The sequence below is a fragment of the Dipodomys merriami genome, unplaced genomic scaffold (assembly GCF_024711535.1).
Source record: "Dipodomys merriami isolate MVZ:Mamm:240054 unplaced genomic scaffold, mDipMer1.0.p SCAF_9, whole genome shotgun sequence".
In the NCBI taxonomy this organism is placed as follows: Eukaryota; Metazoa; Chordata; class Mammalia; order Rodentia; family Heteromyidae; genus Dipodomys; species Dipodomys merriami.
In genome coordinates, this window is record NW_027206512.1 from 10,694,799 (window position 1) to 10,717,969 (window position 23,171).

At 38.2% G+C, this 23,171-nt stretch overlaps 1 protein-coding gene across 1 annotated transcript; it reads left to right on the forward strand.

Moving 5' to 3' along the window:
- The first annotated feature begins 12,619 nt into the window (after window positions 1-12,619).
- On the forward strand, window positions 12,620-22,943 carry Mepe (matrix extracellular phosphoglycoprotein). The gene is made up of 4 exons (XM_070012619.1): window positions 12,620-12,673; window positions 17,348-17,401; window positions 20,255-20,256; window positions 21,512-22,943. The coding sequence occupies exons 1-4, from the start codon at window positions 12,620-12,622 to the stop codon at window positions 22,941-22,943; spliced, it is 1,542 nt and encodes a 513-aa protein (XP_069868720.1).
- Window positions 22,944-23,171: the final 228 nt, after the last annotated feature.

The window sequence follows — 23,171 nt, forward strand, 5'->3', positions numbered from 1 at the left end:
TCAAGAAATTTAACATGCATATAATAATTCTAACATGAGGCATATGTTTTCAATTTTCCTATTGTCACATTGAATTTTTTTATGCTGGTCCTCAGGCTTGAACTCAGGCCCTAGGCACACTGAGCTTTTTTTGCTCAAGGCTGCCACGCCATCACTTTGAACTACAGTTCTACTTCCAGGTTCTCTGATGGTTAATTGGAAATAAGAGTCTTGTAGACTTTCCTGCATAGGCTAGTTTCAAACTGATCTGATCCTCAGATCTCAGCCTACTGAGTAGCTAGGATTATAAGCATGAGCCACTATGGATCATGGCTTGTCACATGCAGTTTTACAGATGAAAGGCACAGAGATACAAGCTAGGGTTAAACGAGGGCAGACTGACCTAGGCTCTGGACTCTTTTCCCATCATGCATTTCTCAATGATATGCAATACAGGAAAAGACTCTGGTGCATTGCCCAGTGAGCCTGATCCTGCATTACAACTTGCTTAGAACCAGTCATATTTTATGACTTTAATCCTATTTTCAAATATTTGAAAGTCCAGGATCCTCTCTCATTTTTGTTGTACCTTTCTATACAGGCAGCTTTGTACGGCACATAAGTCCTGGAGTAAGACAAGAAGCATGACAAGAATACGTCAATTTACTTCCCTTCTCTCCCCAAAAGAGTCAGGGTGGGGGAATGGTTTATTTTTGTTTCATTTTTGTTTTTCTTCAAGAAAGAAAGCTTGCTTTCTTGTTTTGATGATCATAATAAAAAATACAACAATGACAGCAAAAATTCAAACAAAAGGAGATCTCACCACCACACTTTTACAACTTGGAAAGCAACCTGTTTAAGCAAAGGGCACACTGAACTACAGTAAGGCAGAGCCTCTTCTCTGTGATAAACGTTCAGTGACCACATGGCTAAACCAGATATCGGGGAAGAAAGGCCTAGAAGGCTAGTGCAAACACCTTTTTGTCAAGTAAATCACATGCATTTTATAAGTTGATTAGGAAAAAGCAAAATGCAGAAACAGGGCACTCTGGCATGAAGACTCGGGACAGGCAGGGCAGGGGTTGAAGTTTTAGAAGCAGAGTATGCCTCAGCTTGGGAGAGGGGACTGAACATGTGAACGAAGACAGAACCTCAGACATGAACTGGAGAGGCCCAGTGGCTGTCCCATGGCCTCCAGGGTACCCCACTTCCAAGCTCTCCCACAAAGGAGCTCCTCAGAGGCCCTATGGAGGCTGGTGCCCAGAGTCCCAGAAAGAGAGGTTGTTGGTGGAACTGGTAAGCAACCTGTTCAGCCTCCCCTTTCTCTTTTCTTTTTTATTTCTGATTCTGGGGATTGAACCCAGTACCTCACAAAGGCTAAGCATGTGCTCTATCCCTCAGACCATGCTCCCAGTTCTTGTATTTCCTATTTTGTTTTCGAAACAGGGTCTCTCTGCTAACTTAGCCTAGGCTGGCCTTGAACTCAGGATCCTGCCTCTGCCTCCTGAATAATTGGGATTCAATGTGTGGCTTGCGTACCTGGCTTCAGCCTCTGCTTGGGTTTCTCTTATCCAGGATGGGACCACTTAAAATCCCGGGGGAACTGTTTCATCTGACACACATCCTCATATCTCTCTGCCCTTCTCTTCTCCCTTTCCTTGCTCTGTCTTAATGCTATGTACTGTAATGGAATTAACAAGGCACTAGAACAGCCTTTGTGATCATTTATACCATACTTATTTCCTTGCCAAAATACATCTCTGTAGAGGGAAAATTTTTGACAAGATTGAGGTTTTGTGATCAATACTGTTTATTACACAACTATGGAATATTTACTATTTATTTTATTGTCACAAACTGCTTCAAATTGCATCATATAGACTCAAATCTTAGATTTTAAGAAGGCCTTTAAAGTCTGTGGTGTGTAACGTTCAGACGCTACTCCTCTTTTTGTTTGTGGTACTGGGGCTTGAACTCAAAACTTTGCACTTGCTAGGTAGGTACTTAAGCCATGACCCCAACCCTTTTTATTTTTTTAATAGGTTCTTCCATCTGGTCAGGGATCTTCCTGATACCTGTGATGACAGATATGTACTACTGTGCCTGGCTTTTATTGGTTGAGATGAGTCTGGAAACCTTTTGCAGGGGCTAGCTTAAAATTCTGGTCTTCCTAATTTCACTTCCTGAGTAGCTTAGTTTAAATAAGGGAGCCACACCACATCTCCAAGAAGCAACTCTTCTATATAAGAAAAGCCCTCAGTCATTTCTCTTATGGTTGCTTTCTCAGCTTTTGACCTAAGTGGTATGGGTTCCCACAGCTCACTATCCTAAAGGCTTTAAGCAAGATGCTTTCTTTCTTTTCACAGTAGAGAATGCTTCCCTAATGTTACTCCAAGTACCTAGAGTCTCCCTTAACCTGATAGGTCACTGTGGTTTTGATTTGCATTTTCCTAATGGCCAATGAAACTTAGCATTTTCTCTGTATTATAGATCATTTGAGTTTCTTCTTTGGACAAATGTCTATTCAGAAGATTTACACATTTTAAAACTGAATTTGCTTTTTGTTGTTTGCTTTTTGGTTTGTTTCTTGTGTATTCTGAATATTAACACTTTGTTAGTTTGTGAAATATTCCTTTCATTCTCTTCACTCTGTTGACTGTGTCTTTTGCTGTATAGAAGCTTCTTAGTTTGATATAGTCCCATTTATCTTTTTGGTTTTGTTGCTTGAATTTTGGTAGATTTGTTTTTAATCCTGAATATAAAGAGATGGGTAGAATGTCTTACCCCTTAGCAGAGGGAAAGTCTGACTTAGTTTCTATCTCCAGGAGGGTAGTGTAAAATCAATTGCACAAAATTGAACCATAGCTTCATGCTGAGTAAAATGGATTGTTAACAAATCCAGTACACAAAGTCTTTTAAGAGTAACATTTAGTGAATGCCAGCAAAGTTAGTTGCCAGCAAAGAATGTTCTGGGCACACCTTATAATTCCCAAATGACCATACCACTATGTCCTGTTCCATAAGCTCTTCTGCAATGTGATGTTATGACTTCTCCATCAAAGAATACAGCCTATTTCTGCAAATTTTCCATCCTGACCACCTTGACCAATATAAAGAGCAACTTTGTTGTAGCCAACAAATTTGGTCTCTCAATAGCTACTTTCTGCTCTTGAGACCTGAGACAAGAGAATTTCTTGAGGCAGGATGGAATAACAAAATGTAATTTTCACAAGAACAGCTAATAAGTCTTCAACCCATTGAGTTTTTTATGTCCTGAGTTATGTTGGAAGTCTAGCCTAGTCTGTTGAAGACAGGAGTCACATGGAGGTACACTGCAGCCCCATTTTGAATGTGCATTGTGTCAAATTTTCAGATGATTCCTGTACCTACTCCTTTCTTATTGTGTCCTGTGGGAAATTCCAACAATGCAGCTAAGCCAAGTCAACATATGGAACAATAAGAAGAAATAACCATTTGTTATTTTAAACCAAGTTTTGTGGTGATGTGTTAGGTAGCACTAGATCACTGGAACTGAGAAGCAGAGAAAATCTGAGTCTATGAGAACTCAGAAAATCATGAAAGGAAAGCTAAAATAAAATAATGAGGGTAAACAAAGAGTTAAAAGTAGAGAAGACTGGGCTGGGAAGGTGGCTCAGTGGTAGAGTGCTTGCCTTGCATACCTAAGGCCCTGGGTTCAATTCCTCAGCACCACATAAACAGAAAAAGCCAGAAGTGGTGCTGTGGCTCAAGTGGTAGTGTGCTAGCCTTGAGCTAAGAGCTGAGGGTCAGCACCCAGGCCCAGAGTTCAGGCCCCATGACCGGAAAAAAAAAAGTAGAGAAGACTAGATATGCCATAATTAGGAAAATATAAACTAAATATATGTCCAATGTACACAAAATAACTAATTAGTAAATGTCATGTTCTGGCTCGTATAGAGAAATTCTTGGCAGTGGAAAACAACCTGGAAACCTCTAAAATATACTAATTTGAGTATGAAAGATATTTTCCTCTTGAGTCACAAAGAAGTTTTTTCAGCCACTTTCAACGATGTCACCATGTCCTGAAGGAAAGGACTGGTATCCTTATAATTACATTTTAACTACATCCTCTGAATTACATCTTAAGGTGTAATAAAACTGCTCTCTAATATAAAAATAAAGGAAAATTATATTGACATTTCTTCTCTTTGCTTAGTAATAAGTTGAATGGTAAACAAATAAGCCTGGAGACATAAACACCGCTAGCTTTACACTGTCCTATGACCTTCCACAATTCTGCAACTGGCTGTAATTTGTATGTACTTCTGTTGAAATTCACAAACACAAAGACAAAAAAAACTAAAAATAATTTTGGAAAGGACAAAGTTGTAAGTAACTTTTACTTTTTTTTTGTCGGCTATGGGACCTCAACTCTGTCCCTCAGCTCTTCAGCTCAAGGCTAGCACTCTACCATTTGATCCACGGTGCCACTTCCAGCTTTTTCTGCGTATGTGGTGCTGAGGAATCGAACCCAAGGCCTCATGCATGCAAGGCAAGCACTCTACCACTGAGCCACCTTCCCAGCCCCTAACTTTTACTTTTTTAAGTGACTTTTTTCTAGCTCAGGATAAATATTAATATTCATGAATGAATTTCATTCTGCTAAAAAAAAAAAAAACACACCAGCGTAAGACTTCTAGGACATTCATTTTGGACTCTAGTTGAGATCAATAAGAAATAAAAACTTCCATCCGACTCCTAAGTGTGGATATGGCAAAGAACAGGTTACTCCACAGAGGTCCCTTCCCCTACCCTCCTAGCCTTGAAGATTCCTCAAGGGATAAATGAAGGGAAGTGCTGCTTCCTGTTCTTGAAACTAGGTTAGAAAATAGAGAGTAATTGCAGTTACTTACATCATAGAGAACCATCTACCTAAGAGTATTATTTTGTGAAGCCATTAGTAAGCATATTATTTTGTAAGGCTGCTAATAAGCATTAATGTCAGAAGAAAAAGAAAGATTTTCTATAATTCCAAATTTGAGTAAATGTATATCAAATTAATTGGGCCTAGAGTATACAGACAAGAAAGTTGGGTGGGAGAATCCCATAACACAAAGGAAGACAAAGACGACCTAAAAGCCCTACATTCCTAAGTGAGTTCCACCAACTAGAGCTGCAAATGTAGGTTCATAGTAAGCTAACATTTTAAAACAATGTTCATACTCAAGTGAGGAGTGAGAAATGAAAGTGTCGTTCTGAGATGCAAAGGATCACTGTCATCTAGGATCTCTTTGAGGTATTTGCTCTGTATATCAGCCTGACCCAGGATGCCAGGCAAAGGGGTCAGTTCTCCAACCACAAGCAAACAGCAAGAAGAGCAAGTGTCCAGGTGTTTGTTTTGCCCTTCTTAATGGAATCCTGAGAATTTATCTATTATTTTCTAGTACCTAGTTTGAATGCAGTGCCTCAAGCTTATTTGTCTTGCTTGCTCAGCTAGTGCTGAGTGATACCACCATCCTCGGATTTTACTTGTTATTTTGGAGAGAGTCTTATCAACTTTTCTGCCTAAGATGGCTTCAAGCCATGAGCTTTTGGATCTCAGCCTCCCAAACTTTTGACATTTTCATATATGTATATTATGTATTTTGATCATACCTCCCTCCTTACCCTCTCATGCCTTTCCCATCCCCAGGTAGTTCTTTCCTTTTCTAAAATGGTCTTCCTTCTACAGTTATGTCCTCTTTTAAATATATCTTTCAGAAAAATTCACATAAGTGTAAGGGCATTTAATATTTGTGTTTTATTTCACTGAACATAATTTCTTAAGTTTTGTTTTCCACTTAACAAAGATAAATAGAAATAAATGGAACCCTGGTCTTTACCTTTGGGTATTAATTCCTAAGAAATGCATGACTAAATTTTCATAACACAATATATTTAGGAAAATTTTTTGAGTTTTTGAAATTCTCATGTTACACGGGAAGCAAGTGTCAAGAGGGTAGAAGTAAAATCTTCACAAAAAGTCAGCAATTGATTTAGGTTTTTTTCTCCCAAAATATGTCTTCTCGGCAACCTTCCACCCAGAATAGGGTCTTGGCTATTTTTGCTTGTCAATTGTAGGTTCTAAATTTAAGACTTGAGTTAAATTTTTCTTTGTTTCTGGTTTTGAATCCATTTCAGCTTTGAGAACATGTACATTTAACTGCTGCAAATTCACTCACTGGTAGAATTAGATGCTGTCAATTTTTTCCTCTTAAAAATTTATGAATTTTCTTCCTAGAGCACATGTTCTCCTAGAACAGAAAATTGTCTCATCAGTTAAATAAAGGGGAAACCTATGAAACTATAATGTATTTATAAGGTTAAGACTACATAGGAACACAAACCAGATGCCTAATGTTTTACTTGAACCATTAGAAATAAGATTAATGTTATGAACAATGCAAACACTTAAAACATTGAATGATCTATTAATTGCACTCATTTCTGAACTGTTCATTGATCTAACTGTAATAGAATAGCAAAAATTCAAAATGAGCATTTTATGGTTTTTATATCCATCTATTGCTTATATTTTGGTTCAGTCTCATAGTTGACTAAACACTCCTATTTGTTGTCCTTTCTTCGATTTCCATTTCCTTGGAAACTGTCACCCAGCTCCTTAGCACTTCGCTGAAATCCTTGGTATGAATGATGATGATGTCTAGAGAAACAGACTACTACAATCTCTTACATTTCAACCTTATTATTTCTCTTAATGATTCTTTGACTTACTCTCATATCAAATAAGCCATAGGAAAAAATCAAGAGAGGACAGGAAAGAGAAAAAGAATACTCGCTTCACCTGAGCAACAGATTATCATCAATGATGGGAAGAATGCATGGAGCCGGTAGCCAGTCACCATTTCATTATATAAAGGTAGGTATTAGCTAATATAATTAAACAATACAATAAAATGTATTTATTTAGTGTTTATGCCAACCTTAAGAGACAATACATGGCAATGGTTTTAAACTTTGCTTAGGAGTCAGATTACTTAATTACAATTCTGGCTTTTGTACTTGTGGACTATGTGATTCTAAGAAAGCTTTTTATACTCTTAAGGTATCATTTCTGAAATTAGGGTGATTCTAATAGCAACTTTATCACAAAATTGCTATAAGGATTGAATGAGTCAATGTAATATATTAAGGACCATGCTTGGATCATAGAAATTACTCATTGAAATTTTAGCTTATTAATATGTTCTTACTTTCAGAGGGCAAAATCAGGGTGCAGAAAATTTCAATTGAGTTGTTAAGCAGTTGACTACAGTAAACACTACCTGGTAGAGTTAGAAACTCAGCTTTTTCACTTTAACTGGGTTTTTTTGTTTTTGTTTTTTCTGTTTTAGTACTGGGGATCTAACTCAGGATATTGCACTTGCTAGGCAAGCGCTTTGCTACTGAGCTACATCCCAGCCTGATCTGTTTCTCTTTAAAGCTACTAGCATTTAAATGATAATGTTTGAGCATTCTAAAATGTATGGTTGAATGGCTGCAAATCAGGAGTCACCCCAGCCCATGATGCAAATTCTAGCTCTGATGCATTTTTAATAATGAGCTCAAGACCCTCTGAGGAGGAGCCACAGAATTTGGATAAAGCAGAAAGAAGAATTTCAACTTAAATAGACAAGGCACCATTCTGTTAGCCAAAATGTCTAGGTCTGTCTTGTTTGTGTGTTTGTTTGTTTGGATTTTTGTCTATTTGAAGAGTTGAGGAAAAGTGAAAACTTCGATGTAAGTCTCATTTAATATTTTTAGTTGGTACAAATTGTGCGTAGAGGTATTTCTTATCACAAGATATAAGTTGAATACATCTTGCAAAATTGTTTACTGACATTTTCATATCTAATCTAATGTAAGTAATCTCATTAAGTATTATTATATTTTTCAACTGAATGGATCCTACCTAGCTGTTGATTGCACACTTAGCAGCCAGTTTGAATGAAGCAGGCAAATGGGCAATTGCTCCAGAAAAACTTTCTTTAGTATTGGTGTGGCACTTGTTTCATTAAGAAATCCAGTGATGGCTGGGTACAGGTGGCTCATGCCTGTAATCATTGTTACTCAGAAGGCTGCTAGCCAGGGCAGGAAAGACCATGAGACTCTTATCTCCAATTAACCACCAAAAAGGCCAGAAGTGCAACTGTGGGTTACATGGTAGAGTACTAACCTTGACCTGAAAAAGCTCAGAGACAGCACTCATCTTTCTTCTACTTAAAACCATCAGTGGTGCCAGGCACCAGTGACTCATGCCTGTAACCCTGTAACTCAGAGGCTGAGATGTGAGGATTGCAGCTCAAAGCTAGCAAGAAAGTCTATGAGACTCTTACCTTTCCAATTAATCACCAAAAGCCAGAAGTCAAGCTATGGTTCAAGTGGTACTATGGTAGCTTTGAGCAAAAATGCTCAGGGACAGTGCCAGGCCCTGAGTTTAAGCCCCTGGACCAGCAAACACACACACACACACACACACACACACACACACACACACACACACACACACACACACACACACACACACACACACACACACACAATCAGTACTATTCTTTCTCACCCGGATAAAGTCAAAAGCCTGCACTGACCCCATGCCCCATGTCATTTGCCACTTAATTCCTTTCTGATCTATTGTGGATGTTACCCTTGCTCAGTTCCTCCAGCCAATTTGGCCTCTCTTTTTGTTCTGGAATAAGCCAGAAGTCTTTTTTTTCAGAGGATCGCTTTTCTAATTCCTTATGCCTAGAATGTTGTACCTTGTCAGGGATGGGTAAACTTTTTTCTGCCTAAGTCCATTTAGATATTTATAATATAATCCACAGGTCATAAAAATTATCAATACATACAGATAGTCATTGAGAGCTGACAAGACATATATAAAAAGTATGTATCCAGTCACGCACCAAATGATTTCCAGGCTAAATTTCTCTACCTTGCTAGATAGGCACATGACTACAGATCTGTTCCTATATAACAAAATACCACAGATTGGGTAATTTATAGGGAATGGAAGTTTATTCTTCACAGTTCTGAAAACTAGAAAGTCTAAGGAGAAAGAATTTGGCAAGTGTCTTGGTAGGGGTTGGTTATCTGATTCCAAGATGGAGGCTTATTACTTCATCCTTCAGAGGAGAGGAAGGCCATGTCTTCACATGGTAGAAAAGTTGAAAGACAGAAAGGTCTGGGGTAGTTCCCTCCAGTTCTTTCATGAAAGTTCTGTCCTCATGACTTAATCATCAAATCCAGGTCCTACCTCTTAATAATATCACATTGGGGTGTAAGTTCCAATATATGGATTTGGAAAGGCTCACATATTCAAAGGATAGCTAAGTCCATAGTCAAAAGTCACCTTCTCTAGGCATGTATACAAAGTGAGAGCAGAGGATTCTGTTAGGGGAGGAACATAAAGGCATAAAGCCTCTGTGCATCTCATCATATAAAATAATACTTATCTAAATGAACTCCAGGAAATGGAGATGAGGGGTTTTATTTGTTGTTGTTTTTGTTTACCTTCCTTTTTGTCTTGTTTGCTCATTTATCTGTCTTTGGGAGAGTTAGGGGGGAATAAAAAGGGGGGACAAAGGGTAAACAAATACAGTAATAGTACTCATCGTTATATTGAAAATGAACTACACAACTTGTGGATAGGGATGGGAGGTAAAAACTGGGAGCGAGCGAGAGAAGGGGTAACTTTTCAAAAAGAAATGTATTCTGTATCTGACTTATATAACTTTAATCCCGTTGTATATAACCTTTATAATAACATGTTAAGTCATCTTCTCAATAGTGGCTTCCCAAGACTATCTAAATAAAATTTCAGCCCCTTGTTCCCCATATTCAGTGCTTATGCTTCCCTTCCTGCAATTTTTTTCCCCTAACTTCATGTACATCACTATCTAATATAATATAACCCCACTTGTTTATCTAATTTATTGTCATCTCTACTGGATGATGAGCTCCATGAAGACAGGGATTATCTTCTGCCCAGTTTATTCCCGGCTGGTTTCACAATGCCTGTCACTATGTGGGTACTAGTAACATTTTTGTTATATTTCTGAAGTTTTTGAGACAAATTGAGATTATACACTTACTACAGAATCCCAAGAATAGTTTCCACTATTCATCTTGTTAGTTTGCAAATGTTTTTCTGTTTTTAAGCTTGTTAGACATCCACTCAGTCTTAATGGATAGTTCTGAAATCAGTTCTAATTATCTGACAATATGATATCCAATCTGGGGTATTTATATGCTTCTGTTTATTCCACCTTCTGGAACATTTGATAGCAGCTTTCTACCACAGGAACATTTTTAGATTAAAATTACTTTACCTCCTGTGGTTATCTGTGGGCACTCAGGACAATTTGTTTGCTGGTGCAAAGTGGAACAGTGCTGATTGGACACTGGAAATACTAGCAAACTTTAAATTTCAGCAAAATGCTCAGAGCCTGCTAATCAAGCAAAGCAGCCAGGTTCCTGAAGGTCAAATACCAGGTAATTTGGCACTTTTAATGTTCTTCATAGGAAATGGCTTAATGTGATAATTGTTTATATTTTCAAGATGTTTATCACTGCAGATATGTCATTGTTTTGTGAATTAAATCTATATTGAAAATATTATCTCTGAGAACAAGTAGGTGGTATTCAGTATTTTGTTTTATAAAATAGGGTGTATGCTATTAAAATTGATGACTTGGCAGCCTCTTTTCCTTTGATTTGGCTACTAGGAGTATCAGGAGACACAGAAACTCAATGACTAATTTTCATCCATACTTTCATAAACCAGGTTGTCTCCTTCCACAAACCAGAAATAAGAGAATCTGATCATATTCATATTTTCAAAACTTGTCTGTGGTGATATTTCTATTGACCAGTACTAAGTTATTTGATAAGTGGCTTCTATATACTGCCCTTATCTGTAAAATACCTGGAAAGCTAAATTAGAGTTTGAATTAAGATTCTTAAAATTGTATTAATTTAGAAAATAATAACCTAGGATTTCAGAATATATCTAATAGAAATTTTTTATTTTTAAGTGTTTAAAGATTGTAAGATACTTTTTAAATGACTTTTCCCATTAAAAGAACAAACTGGTTCCCACAAAGAACAATATAAATTTATTATCTTCATATTAGTTGCTATGCATTTATGTCGAAGTAGTAAAATATTAATGTTCACCCAAACCAACAGATTATCCAAAGCTATTCTGTTTTCCAATCTGATAACTGCTTAAGTAAGTTCATTAGAGCCTTTTAATGTATTTATCAAACTACAAACAGGTATTTTGATCTGTAACTGAATGGTAGCATTTTAAGCAATTATTTTTAGCTAAATGCAAGATATAGTTTTCCTTTGTCAACATGTAGATTTTTCTATAACAAAATAAATAAGATAAAGAAACAGAAACTTGAGATGGCCTAGACTGTATTAAGAATACAGACTCTTGAGGCAGTTGCTTATGGTTCATGCCTGTAATCTTAGCTACTCAAGAGACTGAGATCTGATGATCATGGTTAGAAGCCAGCCCAGGAAGGAAAGTACGTAAGACTCTTATCTCAAATTAACCACCTAAAAAGCCAGAAATGCATTTGTGGGTCAAGTGCTAGCCTTGAGCAAAAAAAAAGCTGACAGAAGAAGGGAGAAGGGAGATGGAAGGAAGGAGGGGGAGGAAGAGGAATAGGAAAAGGAGGAGGAGCAGGAGGAGGAGGAGGAGGAGGAGGAGGAGGAGGAGGAGGAGGAGGAGGAGGAGGAGGAGGAGGAGGAGGAGGAGGAAGAAAATGGAGGAGGAAGACTCTATAGCTACATTTCCTAGATTCCAAATTTAATCTGCCTTCTATTGTCTGTGAGTTCTGAGGCTTATACAGGTAAAGTGATGTTAACTAGCTCATATGATTGTAGCGAGGCTCAAATAATTAAACATATGTAAAATTTCTAGAGCAATGTTTGTCACATTTTAATATTTAATAAATACCAACTGTTGAAGTAAGTTAAGTAATTGCTTCAGTCTAAGTGTGATGTAAATTCCTTCAGTCTCTAGACCCTGATGATGCTAATTCAAATACATGGCTAATAGATATGAGGGTGTAGATTGGGCTACTAGGCTGGAATCAGCTAAGATCCCACTCCTCCAGTGATATCTGCTGCCTTAACCCTCTTAAAGATCTTACTATGAGCTATACTTTTTTATTGTGAGAATACTGTACAGAGGAGTTACAATTACATGGATATGATCTATACTTTAACTGTTAGTTTGCTGTCCCTTAGCATTATACAAATACTTGATAATGTCCTTCTAAGAAAAAGAAGGAAAATGAAGGACTGACAAAGGAGCAAACAAATGATGTCTATAAAATTCATTTCTATCTACTATCATTCAAATTATATTCAATAATTTTGGCTTCACATTAGTAATATCCACACTTGGCTATACATTATACAAATTACTTACATATACATACTAATTTTGTAGCAGTAACTATAGAAAGTAACTTTGTAGATTTTTTTTAAAAAACGCAGCTCAGGGAGGTAGGATGCTTGTGTGTACTTCTATTTATGGCTGTACTTCACAGTGACCAGTGCTTAAGGTTAAGCTCTCATTGTCTTTCCACAGAGATTCTCAAAGATGCGACTTGTGTGCATAGGACTGCTCCTTTACAGTGTAACCTGGGCAGCACCAGTAAGCATTTATAAATTCATTTCTGTTTTGTAACATCTCTTGCACTTTTTATATAGCAATGTTTATTTAAATTTGTAGTATTCACTTAATTCAAACAAATAAAATCATCTAGCACTTGGCATAGAGGGCCTGTCACACAAGAGGCCCTCAAAAATATGTGCTGAATTACAAGGTGTTACTGTGTTGTTTTAAAAGGAACAGCAACAACATTATTTGAGAAAACCAGTAGCTAGTCACAACATTGCATGTCAAATGTGGCTTGAGTAAAATTAAATCATATCAAAAGAATCTTTCAATATTCTACTAAAAATATGAAGAATTTGTCACAAAGTATTTTTTATTAACCAGTTTTGTAAATAGATGGCACCGTGAAGAATGAAGAAATATTTCTGAATTTTTTGCAAGACTTCATCACTCTGGCATCTTACTAATGCTGTTTCATTCACTAGTAAGGTCAAAGGTGGACAGAGAATTCATGCACTTCAACGATCCAAGCTCCTATTGCCATTGTTTCTGACTCACATGGATGAGTGTCCAGGATGTGACCAAGTCATCCTGTGACAATACTGAGCATTACAGACATATTCTGCAGGATAGACAATGTGGTCATTAATGTCTCACAGCAACTCAGTTTTTCAGAGTAACCTTTTTGGTTGTACAACCATGGAAACAACTATTGCTAGCTTTGCTTAAATATAGGTCTGAACAAGTCAGTGACCAGTTGGATAACCAGACCAACAAGAATTAACCACACCATCTGGTGAGGACGCACAGTTTGGGCAAGCATTCCTCCCTCAGCACAGATTCTCACACATTCTCATGGACCACATTTCTGGAAACAGACATGTCTCAGGGCCAACTCACCAGACCACACTCCATCAGAGCTATGCAGCTGTGCACTAAGGCAGGATGGTGGGAGTGTGGGCCTTGCTGACTCAGTTTAATCCAGCCAACTGGAACAGCTAGAGGCCTTTCTGACAATTTCCAGTAAAGTGCTATGTCAACATATACCAAGTGACCAGCAGTAAGAAGTGGCTGCCAGCTTTTCTGCCAGAGATAGGTGATGTCATCTCCATTATGGGGTCATGTTCAAGCCCATGACAACCAACAAGTGGGTGTTAGGGAAGAAAGGAAGGGTGTAGATTTCATTAAAAGCCTCAGTAATGGCATGTAGATAAAGTTTGGCATTGTAAAAGGATGGGATGTTTACTCCCACATAAATTATTGACAATAAAGAGGGGGATAGAAAGTATGTACTGAATCACTTACCTTTGCCTTAAAATTATAAGCCAAATATGAAATAATCTTAAGATATAAGAAAATAAATAAAAGATTATTGAAACATGCAGTTAAATTAACATCAATATTCACTTAGACTATAAGGACTTTGTTCTAAGTCACAATAAGTCATGTACCATACTAGGGTACTCTAATAGTAAAAAATATATTGTTAATACATAAAAGTGTGTGACTGTGCACCTGTGTGTTCTGTGAATAGATATGCACATTTTCTTTTTTTTTTTTTTTTTTTTGGTCCAGTTGTAGGGCCTGCACTCTGGGCCTGGGCGCTGTCCCTCAGCTCTTCAGCTCAAGGCTAGCACTCTACCACTTGAGCCACAACACCACTTCCGGCTTTTTTCTTTTCGCTTATGTGGGGCTGAGGAATCGAACCCAGGGTCTCATGCATGCAAGACAAGCGCTCTACCACTGAGCCACCTTCCCAGCCCCGATACCCACATTTTCATTCCTTCATCTTTGTCAATATGTCTTTGGGGGATGGAAGGTGGTACTAGAACTCAGAATATTATACTTGCTCAGCTTGCTGAGCTGATGCTCTACTACCTGAGCCAAACCTCCTACTCTGTTTTTGCTGGGTACGTGGAAGTGGAGTCTCTTGAGTCTCTTATACTTTTCTTCCAAGATTGGCTTCAAACTTCAGTTTTCCAGAGCTCACCTTTCTGAGTAGCTAGTATTACATGGGTGAGTCACAGGTACTGAGCTCAGTATGGTCCCATTCACAGAACCATTTGATATTTGTGAAGAATGATGTAATTGTCTCAATTTATATTCACAAGATCATGATGAGAACTAAAATAAGAAATGCAATAGAGAATAAAATTATAAAACAGATCTTGAAGACACAACATAAACTTCAGGATCATTTCCTTTTATTGGTCAATGTTCCTTTGTAAGCAACTACTTCGATTGTTATTACTTTGATCCTCAGACTTTAAGATAGTGAGTTCTGGTCAAAATATCTCCTCTACTTCAACCATCACTAGCTGTGTGTATAAGCAGCTTTGTTTCATCTACTGTCAATCTCACAGGTGATATTATAAGACTCAAGTGATATTTCTATGCAAAATTAGTTTACACACTGTACTGTGAAGTATCATATAAACAAAGCATGATCTGTAAATTGATTGACCCAATTATTGCTTGTCTCTAGAAGAAATGGAATATTAGGTAGCGAGTACCAGCCAATGGGGTACTTTTACCAAACTTTCGGTTAAGGTTTCTTCCTTGCTTGCTTCTTTCCTTTCTTTCTTCCTCTTTCCTCTCCCCCCACCTCTCTCTCTCCCTCTCCCTCTCTGAGAAACCCTGATTCCCAGGGCCTCTCACTTGCTCAGTTTGCTTAGCTGACTTGAGCCATGCCTACAGCCCAGGTGGTGGTTGTTTATTTTGGAGATGAACTCTCTGAGATTTTTCTGCTTAGGCTGATTTCAAACTTTGATCCTCAGGATCTCCACTCCCTGAGTCATTAGGTTTGCAGGCTTGCGCCATCAGCGCTCAGCTTTTCAATTTATATTCCTAAGACAATTTTATCAATCAGAGTCTAATCATGAAAACAAAAACCAATGACTGTCGATTTATTTAAGAAGAATGCCCTGAAGGTGAGTAGGCCAGCTAGACTATATAATCCTTCTTTTGAAATCTTCCCATGGAAGACTTTTCTCTCCTCTATGACTGATTCACCACAGTGGCTGCTTCTGCTCTCACATATACAAATGAAAAAGCAAATGCACTCCACTCATTGGTTTCTCTTGCACATAAGAGAAAAGCTAGGAGTTAAAAATAAACAAAAATACAAGTAGTTCTAGAATCATTGAACTTATTTCTTTTACAGAAATCTTGTCTGTGATTCTATTCTGTGTGCCTTCCTGTGATACATTCAGTGCAAAGGCCAAAAATAGCTACCTGATTCTATTTCTTCTTAGTTTCTAGTCTTTGTCAACTTCAGCAGTGATTCTTTACCCCCAGGAACCATCAACAACTAACTTCCTCTCTTTCCTTCCTTCCTTCCTTCCTTTCTTCCTTCCTTCCTTCCTTCTTTTCTTCCTTCCTTCCTTCCTTTCTTGTTTCCTTCCTTCCTTCCTTCCTTTCTTGTTTCCTTCCTTCCTTCCTTCTTCTTTCTTGGTAGTACTAGAGTCTGACCTTAGGACCACATGTCTAGATATTTTTGTTCTGACTATTTGTCAGATGGAAATCTTGCTCCTTGCACAGGTCAGCGTAGCTTGCGAACCTTCCTGAGGGAGCTGAGTTGACTGGTGTAGAGCATCATGACCAGTTACATGACCAGTTACTGGTTGAGATGGGAAATCTCAGGAATTTTTTTGCCCCAACTGGGAGCAAAACCACAGCCTCAAACCACAACCTTCCTAATCTCCACCTCTCAAATAGCTGAGTTTACAGGTATAAACCATTAGCACCTGGCTCCCCTTGAGAAATTTTGAAATGTCCATATCAATCCAAGAGAAGAATTTGTCACAATGTCCAAGCCACCTCCATTCTCTCTTCTCTGAGCAAAATATTCTAGTCAGGTGACTGGCAAGAGAAGGGTCCATGTCTGGCTACACACAAGAGGTTTTCCTTTGTTGTTGTTATTCTCAATGTACTAAGTGATTTCCCTTTTCTTCTGTTTCTTTCCCCCTATGATGTATCCCTTGTTGTCACGTATCCAATTTTGGTACCCTGGGTATTGTATATACATTTAGCTGAACTAGGGAAGGGAAAGAGAACAACAAAATGGTGAGACAAAGGACAAAGGGGAAACGAATGCAACAGAGATCATCACAAGACAATACGTTGGAAATGATTTGTACAACTTGGGAGGGGGACACAATTGGAAGGGTAAAGAGGGAGAAAAATGAGGTAGGGAGTAAAGTTAGAGAAGAAATGTAATCACCACCTTACTTATGTAACTGTAACCCCTCTGTACATAACCTTGACAATAAAAATTTTTTATAAACATTCAGGAGTATAGTTTGACTGCTGCTGGATCAACACCGTCAAAACAATTCAAAATAAACATATTCTGAACTCATTGTATCACTGTACACAATACAATACAGGGAAAATTTCTTCTCATATGGACATCAATGGCTCCCAAATCTACTTCATCTAGAATGTCCTGCTTGTTTCTCTCCACCATGCCCTGTGGTGGTTCTGAAAGCAGGGATGGCATTGTCTTCCTTGGGATGAGGGAAGGGAAGCAAAGGTGGAAGATGGAACCCTCTTTCATAATAAAAATAAACATGAGAGAATGAGAGGATCCATAATCCTTTCATCAGAATGGTTTTCCAGAACCCAAAGAGGAAAATAAATGACTGTTGTTTGAAGAAGTGAACGTAAGAGGGCCTATTTGGTGAAGTTGTATTTGTTATTTCCTTGCAGACTTTTCAACCACAGACTGTGAAAACCAGTCAAGGCAGTGTGGAAGAACTGAAGGTAAATAAAATTATTCTTCTCAAACAACTCTATTTGGCTCTGTAAAGAAAGAAAGTCAATAAGAGAAAAACTTTACAGCCAAAATATTCTTGAGCAGAGTGGAAAAACAACATTATTCAACAGACTGTTGGCATGTTCTAATGAAGCAGGCATTATAATTCACAGTGACAGACAAGAAGGGAGCTGTGTGTGTGTGTGTGTGTGTGTGTGTGTGTGTGTGTGTGTGTGTGTGTGTGTGTGTGTGTGTGTGTGTGTGTTGATAATGGGTCTTGAACTTGGATCTTGGGTGTTATCCCTTAGCTTTTTTGCTTAAGGCTGGCACTCTACCACTGGAAGACACAGCTCTACTTCCAGCTTTTTGCTTGCTAATTGTAGTTAAGAGTCTCTCCAATGGCTTGGCCATGATTCTCAGATCTCAGCCTTCTGAATAGTTAGGATTATAGGTTGAGCCACCTGCACTCAGTTTAGGGAAACATTATGAATGGAGACTATTTCAATGTGATTTCTTACTTCAAAGGAAACAGTGCTTTGCTGGGCAGCTTTCCGAGGGATACTTGTGGAATACATGTTATTAGCAATACTGTTATTAGCAACCACTGCTCCTCACATGTGCACATGAGAAATTGGGCAAGGGTAGGAAGGTGGTTAGCAGGTCTTAATGAGGAATTCTTTTCTCAGAACTGACCATCTTCTTCCCTTCAACTCAGCTGACATTTACAAAGGCCCAACCTATGAGCTTTTAGAAAGCCTGAATGTTCAAGCTGCATGTTTTGCCAACTTGAATGTCAGATGTAAACTTTGTCAAAACTCACCTTTCTCCTAATCCCCTAACCCCTTACTGGAAAGCATTTGCATTAAAATTTGATAGTAAAATTAACAGAACCTAGTCAGTCACGCTTAGGGAAGACCCATTTAGAGATTTCTAGAAAGGAGTAGTTGTTGTCTTCAGGAGCTGGCTGACAGACTACGCCCTCCAGTGGTAATACAGAAGTACTTGTCAGGGGCAGAATACCACTTCTCCCAAACCCGGGAAGAGGGGGAGAAATATTTTCTATTATTAGAAAGAAATCAAGAAAGATTCTTAGTAAGAGACAAACCTGGAGTGACATAGATCCAAGTGCATTGCATTCATAAACTACTTTGTCAAATGACACCTCTTTCCATTTTAAAAATGTTTTAAAGAAAAAGAGAAACCTACTTTAATATAATTTTATTTTGTAAGTAACATACAAGGACCATCATGAAAAGCATTGGGATTATTTTCCTAACTATGTTTACACATCACCTGGAAAGAAAAATCAAACTAGCATAAAGGTAAACTGAGTCTTTGAATGAAAGACCTTTTCACAAGCCAAACTGTGGACTATGAGAAATTACTTGTTCTAGAATTTCTATCTATGGATGATGACTTCTTTTGCTCACTGTCCTGAATTCCTCAAACCTCTCTACAATGCAGCTCTGTTCTAGAATCATCCATTCTCTGCTTCAACATCTGTTCTGCTGAGGTAGCTATGGTTTGGTGGACCCTAGATGCCCTTGGTTAGTTGTGATCTTTCATTGTCTCATTTCATTGAGATTTTCCAGGTAAACTTACATTTGATCTAATGGTGGGAGTTTCAGCAGGAAAAGCAGGCTAAGAGAGACTCACTTTAGTATATCTTCAATTTATTCCCATGGGTGCCTTCATCTGTAGGATGCTCATAAGGAGAAGAATGAGGCCCTTGTCATGGAGATGACAAAAAAAAATATTTTTTACTCCATTCCCTTTGGATGAGCCACTGCCCAGTTCACTGGAAACAACCTAAAATGCCACCAGCCGTTGAATTATTTGCTTTTCCCAATGGGTTCCATTTCCTGTGTAAGAGGAATTTCCCTTTGGAATACTGTTTTTTCTTTTTTTACTGCTTAGTAGCCTTTACATGGCATCTCTAAAGACCAAATCTAACTGCCTAATAAAATTAATCACAACTTGCTTGCTGTGATTTGTATCTGTTATACTCTTTCAGCTTCTTAAGACAAAATGTTTGTCAAGTAAAATGAGAAAGTTAATTTTGTTTCTCCAGGATGTTAGAGTTAAAAAGAAATGTTTAAAAAGGCACTTGTATATATCATCAGAATCTAAGATAGAATTGGGCAAAGGGTCATATGTGTGAAGGTAAAGAACATTTAAAAAAAAAACAATAATCATGGTTTGGAATAGAGAAAACCTAATTCCTGCCTGGTATTCAGAGAAGACTACATGATGGAAATAATGAGCTAAGCCTTGGAGGATGAGCAAGATTTGAAGAAAATACAAGTGTATATGAGGGGATGTTCTCCCTGAAGACAGTAACACAAGCCAAGGCACAGAATGGGAAAGCAGAGCAAGAACAACTGATTAGCCAACAGAGTCACAGAACATATACAGTTAATGACTTGATTAGAAATCAGTTTACACAAGCAAAGGCAAAACCAAAAGAGATTTCTATTTTTTGATTGTGTCTTCCAACATATTGTTAACTGTCACATACCAGTTTAAAGTAGTATCCGCTGGGTATGGTAGTATATGCTTGTATTATTATAGGTAGCATATGTTCCAGCCACTCTGAGGGAGGTGAATCAAAAGGAATACTTAACAAAAACCTATCTCACAATCTTTTTATTTAGTTAAAAATTAGGGCTTAATTCGAGTTGTAGAGCTATTGTCTCATAAGCAAGAAGCCCTCGGTTCAAGTCTCAGTTTTTTAAAAAATTATGTTTTCCTTTATAGAAGAATTCTAGTCATTCTTTTAATGAAATATACACAATCCATTAGTAAACATGAATACCTTTCACTCATTTCTGCACACTGCATACTAACAAGCTTTGGAAAAGCAGTGAGTACTTCCATATGCCACTGCTACCTTGGTTCAACCGTGAGCTGCTTCATCAATTTCTCGATTGCTCCCGATAGTTAGCAAGACACATGTACAAGCATACAATCCTCTGAGGAAAACAGTATTCTTATGTTGTAGGGGGAGGAAGGAATGTAAAATATAAAATGTGTTTCACTTCTAAAGACTCAATATTCACTACATGACATTTAACAATGGATTCCTCCCCCTACCCTCCTTTCCCCTTCCTCCTTTCCCTACTCCTCCTCCTTGTACCAGGCTTGAACTTAGGATTTCATACTTGCTTGGCTGGTATTCTACTGCTTGAGCTACACCTCTAGCCCTGCTTTTTGCTGGTTATTTTGGAAGCAGTTATTTTCACAGACTATTCCTGCCCAGACTGGCCTTCATCAGTGATCCTCCAGATCTCAGCTTCCTAACTAGGATTACAGGTGTAAACCTCCAGTGCCAAGCAAGCATTACTCTTGAATTAACCATCTTCTAAAATTGATCTTACTTCAAAAGCCACCACAAACCTACATTCCCAAATTTATTTTTTATACTCCTTTTGTTTCTCTTTTTATTTACCTTTCACAGATACATTGAAGCATAAAATACTGTGTTCATATTAAAGAACACTATGAAATGTTTTGCTATATGTCTATATTATGCAATACTTAAGTGAAGTGAAATATATTTATAGCTTCAAGTTATTTATCATGTCTTTTTTGTAAAAACTTTCAAAAACCTATCTTTTAGCATTCTGAAATGTACAACACATTATTATAATTGTAATCTATATAGCCCTCTAAGATGCAATAGTATGCCAGAAACTCTTGTTCACATAACTTGATATTGATACCATAATACATAGCTAAACATTTCTCCATCTTTTCCTCCCACTGCACTCTTCCTACCATTGAGTAACTACTCATTAACTCTCAACTTCCCTAATATTTCTAAGCCTCTAATTTAGGATCTCTCTGCTCCAGACACAGACAGTTATCAATGTTGTCTTTCAATTGTGTTTCCAAAAATCTTCTATCCCCATCTGCAGATGTGCAATGTCACCACCATCAAGCCCATCTCATTCTTCTTTCTCCATGAAACCTATCTTGTCCATTCCAGAATGATCTCTGCCAACGAACTTCTATTCATTTTGTTAATTATATGACAACTCAGTTTTTAGCTATTTCCTAATAATTATCCTGTTTTGATTTTTTGCATAATCACGGTGTTGAAAATTATACTTTAGCAGGAAGAAAAAAAATAACAACAATATTGCTTTTGATCTTTTGGAGGAGAGAAGAAATCAAGAGGTCACACCTAAAGAAAGAATTACTCAGAAGAAAAGGAGTGACTTACCCTTTTTTGCTGTCAATGAAAATAATAAAAGCAGTAAATACTCAAATCTTTTGGTAAAGACACAGACAATCATTGATAACACTGGTATCAGTCACAAAGGAAAAGCCCATGATGACCTAATGATGACCTGGGTTCCAGAATCCACTGTGGATAAAAGAACTGATGGTGGAGATGATGCCATCAGCCACCTACCTGTCCAGGAAGAATATGGAGCAACTCTCAAGACAAATAGCATGAGGCCAGTGAATGTAATGGAACTGTGGGGGGAGGGAAGCAAAGAGAAGACACATAGCAATGTACTAAGCAAAATTCTAGCAGGTGTCAACTATGTGAAAGCCCATTCCGAAGGGAAAAAGAACCATCAAAGAGATTCCCAAGACCACAAGAGCTCATTACTAAGCAAGAGCAACCACCACATCAGGCGAGACACTCACTACCTAACACGGGTCCCCAAAGGCCAAAAAGTCCCCAGTGACTTTGAAGGTAGTGGTGATATAGATCCTCAGGAAACAGGGGATAATGACCTGTCTCCATTCAGTGGGGATGGCCAGCTTTTTAAGGATGTTTGTGGTGAAGGAGAAGTTATTGGTCCAGATATTGAAACAGAGCTCCCAGACCAAAGTGGGTCGGAGACTATTAATCTTGATCCAAGACTGCCAGGTTACAATGAGATTCCAGAGACAGAAGGACATGGTGGCACTGTCATTGGAGCCAGTAGTGACAGAGTGAAAGAGACAGGTACTGGTGTGAGCCTGGTGGAATGCAACAATGACATCATAGGGAATACCAATTTTAGGGAACTCCCTGGAAAAGAAGGAAACAGAGTGAATACTGACAGCCAAAATGCTCAAGGAAAAGTGGAGCGCCATTATCCAAATGCACCCTCCAGAGAGAAAGGAAAAGACGGTGATAGAGATGCAAATGAAAGTGCTCATTACAATGAAATCCCTAAACATGGCAAGGGTAGCTCCAATAAAGGACCAGAGCAGTCTAATAGAAATGAAGTAATCGTAAGTGAGAAACCACGACTTAGCAGTCAGGGCAAAAGTCAAGGATTGCGAACACCTTCTCATGGCCTTGATAATGAAATGAGAAATGAAATAGGCTCCCACAATGTTCCCAGTAATGAGGGAAATCTTTTAAAACATGGCAGACAAAGCCACGATGGACAACATAATTCTACAGGGAATAAAGGGAGGTATCAAAGGAGAGGCCCCTGGAGTTACAGAAGACCCCATTCTCACAGGAGCTTTAGCCCTTCTAAAAGGGACCATAGCAGTGAATCATCTGACAGTGATAGTTCAGGCGAGAGTGAGGGTGACTAGTCCCCTGGGAGCTCCTTGTTGGGTGTAGTTTAAACAGCACTCATCTGCAAGGTGGCCTTGAAGGACAGTTCAGGCATAGGAGGAAGGGCAGGGCCCCCAAACTGAGAAACATGGCAACTCTGGCCTTCTTGCGGGAGGTTTTGCTGTTTTCATGGCCATAATGTAATATTCTATTCTATATGATAGTGCTTTAAAAAAAAAAAAAAAAAAGGAAATAAGACCCATGAA